Source organism: Neophocaena asiaeorientalis, unplaced genomic scaffold, assembly GCF_003031525.2.
Source record: "Neophocaena asiaeorientalis asiaeorientalis breed wild unplaced genomic scaffold, Neophocaena_asiaeorientalis_V1.1 scaffold5, whole genome shotgun sequence".
Taxonomy (NCBI): domain Eukaryota; kingdom Metazoa; phylum Chordata; class Mammalia; order Artiodactyla; family Phocoenidae; genus Neophocaena; species Neophocaena asiaeorientalis.
The window spans coordinates 8172438-8185436 of NW_020174698.1; the positions used below are offsets into that span (position 1 = coordinate 8172438).

General features: G+C 36.0%; 1 protein-coding gene across 2 annotated transcripts in view; it reads left to right on the forward strand.

The window, feature by feature from the left end:
* Positions 1-12999, forward strand: part of PTPRK (protein tyrosine phosphatase receptor type K) — a 564516-nt gene that overhangs the window by 310640 nt on the left and 240877 nt on the right. For both annotated transcript variants that reach the window (XM_024759084.1, XM_024759085.1), the window contains exon 6: positions 1477-1651. In XM_024759084.1, the coding sequence (XP_024614852.1) occupies positions 1477-1651 (175 nt within the window). The remainder of the gene's footprint in view (positions 1-1476; positions 1652-12999) is intronic.

Consider the following 12999-nt stretch of genomic DNA (forward strand, 5'->3'; position numbering starts at 1 on the left):
AGATTTAAACATGTATTTCAGTGGAATGCAGGAGATGTTCAACTTTTTTTTTTTTTACCAGGACCCTACTGGTTTTCGTTTGCCTAGTTTAACTGCCACATTGAATTTTACTGAATGGATAAATCTCAGTTTATTTATCCACCACTCAGGAATATGTGGATCTTTCCCATACTTAACTATTACAAACGATTCTGTGTTCAACATTCTTGTACATATCTGTGTGATCACACATAGAAGAGTGATCCAAACATAGAAATGTAGAAGTGGAACTGTTGGGTCCTAAGTTTTATGCATCTTCAACTTTACTAGATAGTAGCAAATTATTTTCTAAAGTGACTGTAACCATTTACAATTCTAGTAATTTTACGGTTCTGTTTTCCATATCTAGTGATGAAATGATATTTCAAGTAGTGTGAAAGGGTACCAGGAATACTTAGCATTTTACCAACAGGAAGTTAGGATGAGGCTTATGACCAATTCTCTCTCATAGTTGTAGCTTTTCTTTGCCCTTTGTGCTATCTTTGACATAAAGAATTTTTAAATTTAGGTTGAGGATCTCTTTTCATGGTTATTAGACATACACATATTCTCTTTTTATAGCCTGTCCATTTTTTGATAGGGTGGTTTGTCTTTTTTCTTATTGAACTGTAGATGAATTTTACATAACCTGGCTATTTATCTTTTGATGATTATTTTCATGACAAATATCTTATTACAGTTTGTGGCTTGCTTTTTTCACTTTATTTATGATGTCTTTCAACATATAGAAGTTAGAAATTTTATTATATTTGAATATTTCAACCATTTCCTTTATGGTCTTGTGTGAGGCACCCTGATACTGTAAATATGTTTTTCCAATAGTTTATTTTAAAAGTTGACAGATACGCTTTTAACTTTTAGGTTCCTTTGATTATTTCTTTCAGATGGTATAAGTTGGCTGTCATTAATGCCAAAGAGATAAAAATTTGCAAAGAGTACAGATTTTGGGTTGACTCTAAATTATTCATTTGTATTTTATAGTCACGATCGCATGCTACACATTTAGAATAGATGCATTGGGCATGGTCTCAGTCTCCTGAAGGGGACAAACCTATTAAGCACATGCAGTATAGTATAAGGGCGAAAAGAAGACTTTATATATAGAGAGTCTGGCAGAAGGGAGGGGGCAGTGGATCATTTGCCAAAGAGCCATTAACTGTCCTGCTAATTCATATACTCTGGGCTAATAACAATTTTATGGAAAACTGAGATTACTATCATATAGTTTCAGCACTTCACCCCGTAAAGGATAGCAGTGTTTACTTACATACTTTTCCTGATTGAAAGACAATGGTAAAAATTTGTGGGGCTACACAGATATTTTCCGCCTAATTTTAACAAACAAGAATAACTTATCACAGATGTTCACTGCCAAGATGCTTTAGATTTCTGGAAATATTAAGAACCTGATGTTTAAAGATTGGTTTCTGTTTACAGAGGCGAAATGGAGAAGATATACCAGTAGCCCAGACTAAGAACATCAATCACAGAAGATTTGCTGCTTCCTTTAGATTGCAAGAAGTGACAAAAACCGACCAGGATTTGTATCGCTGTGTAACTCAGTCAGAACGAGGTTCTGGTGTGTCCAATTTTGCTCAACTTATTGTAAGAGGTAAAGTAAAATTGCTTTCACTTCATGAAATGACATCACTTCATTAGAACAAATGCAACTTTTGTAGATATTTGGATCGATTTTTAAATCAAGTACTCTTCATCTCAAGTCACTATAAAACCATATCATTATAAAAGTTCTGAAAATGTCTTAAGGTCAAATTAAGACTGTAGTTGTATAGTTTGTCAGGCAAGTTTATAGTTGTATAGTTTGTCAGGCAAGTTTTCAACAAATGATTTCTATCGAAGGGAATCTATTTTTAAAAGCTCTAATAGGGCTAAACATATAAAATACTTTATTCCGTATTGCCATCATCTAGTTTGCATTTTAACTTTAGATTGATTTTTCCTGTTTACAATAGTTCTCTAGATACTTTAGTTTTTCAAAGCATTGTGGCAATTATGTCAAGGTCAAAGTTTCTATCCCCGTGTATACCCGTAAATTTTACCGGTATCAAAACCCAGTTGTGGCTGTTCACTAATTCTGGCCCCCTATGAAATCTTAGAAAATTACACTTTCTAAGAGGTCCTCAGTATTCTGGGATACTAAGGCTACCAGAAGAATTGTGAGGGATTATGATGTATCAGTACATATCTTTAGTGAGTACTGGAAAAACAAGTACAAGTGCTCAATGTATATTACATTCATTGAAAATTGACTGAGTCCCTATATATTCCACTGTTCTAGATTGTGGAGATACAGTGGTTAGTAAAATACAAAGACTCTGCCCATATATAGCTTAACACTGAGGTATATTAGGCACATCGTATAGGAAGATGTTGAAAATGTAGTATCAAGTCATGGTATGTGTTATGAATAAAAATAAATACACAAAATGACAGGGATTGACATTTTAGTTAAGATTATCTGGAAGGCCTCTTTGAGAACGTGACAACTGAGCTGAAACCTTAAAAAAATGACGACATCAGCCGTGTGAAAATTTAGAGGAAAAGCAGCTTTGTTGAATAGGCTATCATGCATCAATCGATTATGACACAAATGAAAATAATTATAAACCATGTAAGTCTCTTCAAGGAGAAGTTTGGCAGATTTTAACAAAAACATCTAAAGTGGACTGAGATTTGTCAGAGACATCAGGGAAGGCCTTTGTCAATGACTTTCTTTGAGACAGAATCTGAAAGTTGAGAAAAAGTTGCCCGGATGAGGATTGTGGATGTGAGGGGCAGGGGTAAGAGAAAGAAGAACCAGCAAGCAGAGAGCAAGGCACGTGTCAGTGCTTAGAGGCTGGAAGGAGAAAATGAGATACATCCATATTCAGGTTAATATATTTTATAATGCTTGACATCAAATGTATTTTGATGTCATGTATTATTTCATTTTAAGATTTACTTGATAGCAGAAGCTAACACACCATTGTAGGGCAGTTATACTCTAATAAAGATGTAAAAAAAAAAGATTTACTTGATTTTAATACTTTACTTTTAGAAGAAAATTGAAATTCAGACTATTTGATAATTGCCCACAGCCACAAAGATCTAATAACTGGCTGAGCCAGAATTTAATTCCATGTTTCTTTTTTTTTTTTTTTAAAGGAATTTTGCCTTATTTATTTATTTTATTTTACTTTGGCTGTGTTGGGTCTTCGTTTCTGTGCGAGGGCTTTCTCTAGTTGCGGCAAGTGGGGGCCACTCCTCATCGCGGTGCACGGGCCTCTCACTATCGCGGCCTCTCTTGTTGCGGAGCACAGGCTCCAGACGCGCAGGCTCAGTAATTGTGGCCCACGGGGCTAGGTGCTCCGCGGCATGTGGGATCTTCCCAGACCAGGGCTCGAACCTGTGACCCCTGCATTGGCAGGCGAACTCTCAACCACTGCGCCACCGGGGAAGCCCTAATTCCGTGTTTCTTAACTCCTGGTGCCAGGCTCATTCCTTTCCACCATAGCTTTATCTCGCATTAACATTATTAAATAAGGCTATTAGCCACTTGTAATGCTTTTGTCACGAGAGATTCTGTAGCTCATCAAAAAAAAAAAAAGTTTATCTTTGTAAATTGTATAGGACTCTATTATAAATAAAACTTCTCTCATGGCTCCTGAGTTAGCTTATATCACCTGCTTAAGTTCATGAAATCATAGCCCCAATTCATTGACAAATAAGAAAATATGATAATATTTAACTCTAGTGTTTAGATAGAGAGGCAGTTTAACTTATGTTCATATATGTTTGTATATTCCTCTTTGGTGAGCCCTGTTGCTGAATCTTTCTCACCTGAGCCTGAAGGTACTTTTGAAAAGCCTGAAGGTGTCCTTGGGTAATCTTCAGAGTGATTAAGATGCTGTGGATACAGGAAGGTGGGTGTATTCTTGAGTCATCATGCTCACTGTATCTTCACTGTACTTGTATGTGCATGCACGATGTGCAGCCCCTGAAGCAGATGGTGGCTTTTAATAGTGCAGCTAGAGTGCTTCTGAATAACTTACAGTTATATACTTATATCAATATAGATATAAATACATAGCTATAAAATTTTTTTGAGGGAATGGCCCCTGATGTATTCAACAATTCATAGAAGGCAGAGTTGAAGCTTTTATCCAGGTGTTCTCTTTAAAGATAAATTTCCTTCTTTCAGATAGCCATTTAATGCCTGTTTATTTATTTATTTATTGTGGTATGCGGGCCTCTCACTGTTGTGGCCTCTCCCGTTGCGGAGCACAGGCTCCGGACACGCAGGCTCAGCGGCCATGGCTCACAGGCCCAGCTGCTCCGCGGCATGTGTGATCTTCCCAGACCGGGGCACGAACCCGTGTCCCCTGCATCGGCAGGCGGACTCTCAACCACTGCGCCACCAGGGAAGCCCAATGCCTGTTTATTTTAAAAGAGATTTATTTTGGATTGCTAGATTTCTCTTGTTTACCTGATCTGAAAAGTACATTTTATCAAAGCTTGGTGTTCTTTACTTGGAGAAACTCCATTATTTCTATTCTAGGAGTGTCGCTTGTGGAGTGAATAATTATTTCAGTAAGATTTATAAGAGGACACTTCTTGAGTTTCATAGAAAGTTTTGGCTGTTTTTCTTTCCCTTTTTAAATTTTTTTACTTTTTAAGAAAGTCCTGGCATTTAACCTATATTTTGTTTTAGATTTTATATTGTACCTGTTGGTTTAAGATATGATGGCACTTTGAATGTACTATCCAGAGTGTGTTAACATCTTAGAATGTATTTTGATAGTTTTGGCAGTTTTCTTTTTCTTTTCAACATATTTTAGTTTGTTATGTATCTAATACTTACAGGTGATACTCTGCTTGTTGTTTTATTTGAAAACTAATATAAAGCAATACGTTTTCTTGTTTGTCCAGATAACCACCGAATAAATATTGCTAACAACAAAACACACCCTTCAGGGTCAGCTCTCCTGGTGTTGAAATAGTGCTGAGAATTAACTATGGTGACAGGTCTTGTCTCTCATTGGCACTTTCAAAGCTGACATCCTGTTAAATGCATACAAAAGATGGTAATTTTAAAGGAAATTTTTGGGGCAGTGATATGAATAGTCCTTAATAAGATCTGGCATAGTATTGCCTGTTGTCAAAGATGACCCAAGGGTAAGAGTTTATTAGTGCATTTTCTCCTAAACTGAAAGTGACAGGGCATGCTTAAGGCCTTTTGGTTGCTGTTTGTTACAAATGAAAATTTCACTGCAAAATTCTCATGTTGAAGAGTATTGATCCCTGTTCTCCCACAGCCAGAGGAAGAAAAAATAAAATATGCTTAAACAGAATATACTTTATCACGACTTCAGGTTTGCTTCCAGATCATTTTGAGTAATGATAACATTTTGTTTGTGAAAGCCAATCTTTATTGACAAAGAACTTTTTACAGAGATGAGATGAAGAGCAGATGTTTTGCTCCATGTTTCTACAAAATGGAAGTGTAAAAATTGTGAAATTGTTGAAATGTTGTTTACAAGCTTCAGACTAAAAGCACCACCTTTGTAGTCTAAGTTATGTTATAGATTCTCAATCTTGATCTCATTTGCAGTCTTCTCCTTTCTTTTCCACCTGGCTAAATCAAAGACCCAACTAAATTTCTAGCCAACTGACCCACAATGAACTATAAAATTCTGATTGCTACAACTGACACTCAATTTCCATTCCCATTTGTTAGCTGTGTTTTTTAAATTTTTATCTGTGAAACTCCAATTACATTTTTGAATTTCTTTAATGTGAAAAGCATAGCATTTTGTTTGTCTTTGTTGCTGGTTGGACTTTAAAACTTTAATGGCAACTATTAGCCATTATCAACATTTTCTGGACATACATTTTCTGTTAATATTTTTATCTATTCCTAATGAATACCACTGACCTCTAGCTGTAAAGTGAGGTGAATGTCAACACATGTACCAGTGTAGGTGGGCCTGTAAAACAAATTTTGGTGTTTAAAATCATGAGGACTTTGGATTCTTGTTGGTACTTCCCTTTGTAAGACAATACAAGTTAATGTAAAAAATAAAAATGTATTTGCTGACTTTTATAACTAGAAGGTACAGAGATAGGCTCCAGGGTTGGTTCATTTAGTCAGGAAGGATCCAGGTTCTTTCCAGTTCTTCACTCTGCAGTTCTTAGTTTTGGTTTTTATCCTAAGCCAGTGTCTCTTCATGGTCATAGGATACCCATATGGCTACATACTTCTTTGGTCTCATCCACTTGGGGATAAAGAGGTTACGACCTCTCACAGGTATCAAAAATTGCATGGCTGCATATGGAGAGACAACTGGAATGGCCAGTAGAGAACTTCTGTAAATGGGACTACAGAGCATAACAATGCTATTCAAAGGCAGTCATTAATTCTATTCAGGTAAATTAGGAATTGAGGGAATTTTTCAGAAGAAGGTACAACTTTACCTTGAAGGACATGCAGAGTTCGGAACTTGGTAATGTGGGAGAAGGGTGTAGTTTATGTTCCATTAGAGTATGTCTAGTTCATCTTTGCTTGCTACAGCACCTAGCACATGTTTTTACACAAAGACGATAAATAAAATGTAGTTCAAGTCAGAGCGTGGGGCTGACCCCAAAAGATACAGGGAATGGATGATGAACCGCATTTCCCCCTTACCTACAGATGGAGGGAAGATTGCTGGCATACAGGAGAAGATGATGGCAGTTGTTTTTTGTAGGGTCTGAACCTGTCACTTTCCTTCTCATATGAACTAGGGAGGGTGACTTTTTGTTTAGCATGAATTTTCTTCTCACTTGAAAAGTAATCTTGATTTAACTAATATGTTGTATTCTATTTATTTTTTGCGTATATCAGTTAGAAATCAGATCTGACTGTCTCATTTTAGTATTTTTATATTAGAAGCAAGGACATTTGGGAAGTGGAAAACATGACATATTAATACTTTTCTTAGTTGGTGGTGAAAAGCCATGGAATTTCTAGCTTGAGTCCTTCAGCATTCTGCTTAACAACACACACAATTGATTTTTAACTAGTTTTCATAGCACAGCTGCCAGACTCTTGAATTCATATAAAGGTTCTTTTTCTTAACGGTGACTTGAAGATCCCTTTTCTTTGCTTCCATTGTGAAAACTAGTCAACGTGACAGGAAATTTAGAGTTACCTTGGAGAATTCAATTTAAACATTTATGTTTTACAAAATCTGAACTATAATAAAAGTTTAAGAATGCATGGATAAACCACATACAAATGTCCCCCAACTGCCCCTACGTGGCTAGGAAAGCACCTGCAGTCAGTCAGGGGATACCAAATGTTTCAAATATGAAGGAGATCCCAAATGTTGCATATCTAAAAATGTTACATTGCTACCCTTGAGTATGATAAAAGGAACATTTGGAGTCTTCAGGTGATCCAATGTACAAGATGTCTGGTACATTTTTAAATTCTAAATGAGCAAAAGGATACTGGAGGTCCTTATTTCAGTTAGTATATTATTACTGAAGCTCTGTTCTATCCCCTTTGTGTACCATTATTACAAATACTTTTTGCTATTAATTTTCTCCTCCTCTGAATTTCCTCATGCTACTTGATGAAAATGGTAAAGTGTAGCACTTGTCTTGCCTGAGTGGTTATTTTCATGCTATTTATTTTCTTGTTTGTTTTTAAAATGAAAATGCAATGAGAGTTCTTTCCCAAAGGATTTCTGAGTGTATTTGCATTGGTGGGTCACGCATAGAGCTCTGCCTAATGTTTAGCAGTTGAGTTGCTGGTCACTGTTTTTTTGGAGTGTGTCTTTGGGGATTTTGCTTTTGTTGAAGCTTTCTTCTTAAGAATTTGAGAAAGATCAAAGAGGAAGCAGAATGATTTGCATGCCAAATAATTCTTTCTGTTGAACTCTAGGGAATTTGATTTCAGAGCACTATATTTTCCTTCTGAGCCTCTTAATTCTGTTCTCTTGGGGTCTGTGATAAATGTAATTTGCGTTCGTTTGTTCTAAAGGATATATATCAACTTCCCAGACTAACAGTTTGGGGCTAGCTAATTTATATTCCCCTCTCTGCTCATTCTTTTTCTTTCTCTTACCTACCCCAAACCAAAAAGGAAGCAATGAAGTCAATTTGTAACTTCATTGAAAAATCAGCTAGCAGTCTTTATTGAGTATTTAAAATGGTAAGTAATAGGCATCAGGAAATTACAAAGAAACCTCAGACATAGTTTCAGCTCTCAAGCAATTTATAATTTAATTAATTATATAGGAAAATGTAGAATTCTTGAATATTTTGACAGAGTTTTGACTTTGATTTTGGTCACATTTTTAATTCCATAGGGAGGAAAAAGTAAGATCCCCTAACAAGTAGAAAATATACCAATGGGTATTTACCAAATTTATTAAGCACTATTTTGGTAAATAATGTTGTACTATAGAGTCTTATACCATTATAAACAGAAGCTCTTTAGCTGACAGATTGAAGTCAGTCATCAAGGCAGAGAGATAATTCATAGTGTTCAGTGGTACAATGTGTGTAGATGGTGGTATAAGTATTGTGATGGGACATGACTTGAGTTTCTTCCACTTTCCCACCACTTCATCTTCTTAGAGAGTCAATAATAGCAGGCTTCCCAACCAGTGTATGACTGACAGGTGAATTTCAGTGTTTAGCTTTTTGTAGTTAACATAAACTATTCACCAGTTAGATGTTCACATCTTTTTAAGAGCTAGCTAATACACATTCTGCTTACTAGTAAAATGGCATCAGGAACCTGACTTACTAAGTACAAACTAGGAAATACACAGAAACAGAAAACACTCATGAAACGTTAGGTAGAAGTTAAATATTAAGTAAATCAGTCAAAACCAACTTGTTCAACAAAGTCTATCGTATTACTGTAGAAAGCACTTTTCTTTCCAGCTGGGTTAATATAAATCATGTTATTTCCTTTTCTGAGAAACAGTCTAGTAAGAAATAAAAACAATTGTAAGGTCAACACAAATAAGTACAGATAAACATTTATGTTTTGTTAGTCCTCAGCATGGATTTTATTTAGTTCATAGTTACTAGTTTTTATAAAAAAAAAAAAAATTGTACCATTTTAGTGTTAACAGTGAGGATTTGGAGACTAAGGACTGGACAGAGGTTAAATAATTTTGGGAGTGTATGTGCAGCTTTTCTCAGTACATAAATCCATAAGAACCTCTCCTTATACAGCTTTCTCTTAGCTCTGATGTTTGTTTATAGAGAAGTGGCCTACAGAGGTGGTCTCATCTCTTATGGGCTATAGGGACAGGATTACATTTAACTTTAGGATATGATTTGGAAGGTAACTTTGTTTTGCTCTCCATTTCCTGCTTTCTGACCCCTAAACCAAGAACATATTTTGTTGTCTTTTCTGCAGTGTTGTGCAATTCGAAATCAGATTTAGTTACGATGGCAGAGAATCTGTTCTTGTGTTAAGGCAACAAAGAAACTGCAAATGAATGAACCTGTACGCTTGTTGGAAAGAAATTTTACCCACATGGTTATTTACATCTTCCTAATTGCCACTGGCATTTTCTGTCATCTTCATATGCATATGGAAGAAACCATTGCTATTCTCATGTTACCATGTTACTCCCTCCAGTGACTTTCCTTCATATTAAGGAAAAAGAAAAATTACAGCACTTTCCTGGTCCAAAAGGCTTTAAATGAAACATGCCCTGGGTACCACTCAAAATTTATTTCCCATCACTCACTTCCTTCCTTAATCCACAGCAAGCATACTGACTCTTCCAAGCATACTCCTGCCTTAGGGCTGTTACACTTGCTGTTTCCTCCACCTGAACTTTCTTCGTTCCCTCAAATACATGTATACTTTCACATTCTTATCTCATTTGGGTTTCTCTCATTTCTTCCCAAAATACCTAAAGGCCAAATGATAGTTATTTTCTAGTACAGAAAAAAATTCATTGATTTTGTCTTACAATTTTTTTCTCCAGAGTTATTTAGCTCTTAACTTTTCAAAAGATCTTTATGTAATGCCTACCATTACTATGTGCAGAACAAAGATTTGTACAAGAAAGTGGTCTCAAATACACTCACATTGTTGGGTGAAACACAGCAGATAGAAATATGAATGTTATTTGACTGCTTCTTTAATTTTCCAAATTTTATTACATATCCTTTGGGTGCTCAGCACTTTCTTTACCTTTAATGCCATTGCTTTTATCCATATCACCATCTTCTTTTTACTGTACTTTTTACTTTTTCTAAATTAAGAAAATGTTTTGTGCTGATACTTTATTTATTTTTTATTGAAGTATAATTGATTAATAATATTATATTAGTTTGTTTCATTACAAAAGAATGGCTATATTTCCCTGTGCAGTACAATATATCCTTGTTGCTTATTTATTTTATACATAGTAGTTTGTATCTCTTAATCCCATACCCCTATCTTTCCCTCTCCCCACTCCCCACTGGTAACCACTAGTTTATTCTCTATATCTGTGAGCTTTTTACTTCACTAAAAGTGCTCACTGGTCTCCCCACATCAGCACTTGCCTCCTCCAGGTCAGTCTTCACACAATAGTAGGCAGACTGACTATATCACACAAAGTAAGTCAGTGTGTGCTCTTCCCATTCTCATGGCTTCTTGTTCATGCAGTATCAATCCCAGATGTCTCACTGCAATCTCTAAGGCCCATCATCATCTGGCTCTGTCCACCTCTCCAGTCCAGATTCTCCTTTGCTCACCAAACTCTAGCAACACTGGCTTTCTTTCACTTGCTTTAACGTGCTATGCTGTCTTCAACCTTAGGGCCTAGGTGTTTTCTGTCTGCAGTGCATCTTCACAAGTCTTCAATATATTACTGCATTCCTAACATCTGCCTCCACCACTAGATTGACTAAGTCAAGGACTCTTCCTTTTTGCTTGTTTACTATTGTATTTCTATAGCCAGCATCATGGCCAATACCCAGCAGATACAATCAAATAATTGTTAAAGAAACAAAATATAGTATAGATTGTAAAGTGCCATATGAATGACATGGTCTTCATGTGTAGAACAGAGGAGGACAGCCTCATCCTTGACTTTAGTGGTCAGGGAATGAGCTGAGGAAGAGGCAATGTTTCATCTTACCATTGATGGACGGGTAGGATTTGGATAGTTGAAAATAAGTAAGGTCATTTCAAGCAGAGGGTGTTACATAGGAAAACATATGCTCTTGGCGAGCAGTATTAAAAATGGATCATGACACAGTGTTTTTCAGGGAAGAAGTCTGATATGAGCCTGAAAGTGTACTTTGAGGCCTAACTGTGGAGCAATTTGAATGCCAGACTAAGGAATATAAATTATTATGTCATTTGATCTGGGAACTTTGGGGAGTTTTGCGGTAGGTTACTCATGTATTCATATCTGTCTCGGAGAACTAGGATGAGGGATGATTTGGAGAATGATGAGTTTGCAGGGAGTAAGTTTAGGGGGCTCTAAAAATCTTAAAAACTTGAGATGGTAAGGCATCCCTTAGGGGGATTGTGATGGAAAGGGCAAGTCAAGGTGGAGAGATAATGGTGGAGATATTGTTAAGAACATTGTGAAATGACAGGGGAAAGAACAGTCAGCCTGGGATACTAGGCGAAATATGGTATTATGGACAAAAATTTGGAAGGCGTGTAGAAGAACTTATTTGAGAGCATAGATGATAATTTTAGTTGTAAACTCTTGATTGGGGTACTGGAGAGACAGGTGTTAAATCTTTAGGCACGTGGGAAAGGCTTCAACTAGTTGAAGGTTATTAAACGGGGATTCAACACAAGATAAATTAAACAATAGTGTATAGAAATTCTTCGTATTTTGTAAGCTTCCATTTCATTGTCTTTAGCCAATATCATTAGAATTTTTCATGTTGTTAAACTTAGGATAAAAGCAGATGTATGCAGTTAAATGGAAAATTTAGAAAGAGAACCCTGACATGGTTAAATATAATGTCTGTCTTTATTCCTGACATTATTCATATATAAAAACACATGTGAGATATAGCATGTGTAAACACTTTTTCCCCTTCTGCTTCATGTAGATTCCTGGTTGGATTTGAGACTATATGTTAAGTGGAAATCTTTTTCCTGTTCTCTGTAAAAACTTTTTACTTCATAGAAACAAAGCAAGCTCTCCAAAGACTTCACTTTCTCTGCTCTTCAGAATTTGAGTGCCCTGGATAATAATGCTCCTAGACATGTCTTTTTTCTTACATCAATTTTTTGAAGCATTGGAAGGGGGGAGGTTTTCTTTCTAAGACTTTTGGCCAACAGCATTTCTCAATCCTCAAAGAATGTCATTCACTGCAGCGGGTCATTTAAAAATATTTACTTAAGGATAAAGAGTTCCCACCTGCCGTAATTGTGCTATGTTAAACCCCCCACCAGGTTTGACATTTCTTTGTATTGTGCAGGATTGTTAAAAAGTAGTTACCATGACCAGACTGGCTGATGCATCACAATGATGAAAAGCCGGGTGTTTGGGATTCAACATGGATGATGGAAATGCAAGATGTCAGCGGAGCTGTATATTAAAGAGAATTTGAATTGGAAACTGAATCCCAATCTGCCACTGGGAACATTTTGATCATTTTGATTTATTAAACTTTTATAACAGCATTCAGATGGAGCAGAATTAAAACCTTTTAGTCTAGGATAGTTTATGGTACACCAACCACTGTGTAACTGGTATCATTTTTGAAGGTTCTCTTAGCAATCAGTGAGGAAGGAAAAAAATGGGTAGGTGAGAGATTTATTTTAAAAGGCAGTTTTGACAAATATTCTTGCATTTAACTTTTAATCCCTGTCTTTTGTTTATATTGTGTCAAGGATGAAAACACATCTTGCAGTTTCAACCTACTAAGTACATTAAAGTTCTGATTTTTACTATTAAGTATATTTGAAACTCTGATTAATAGTTT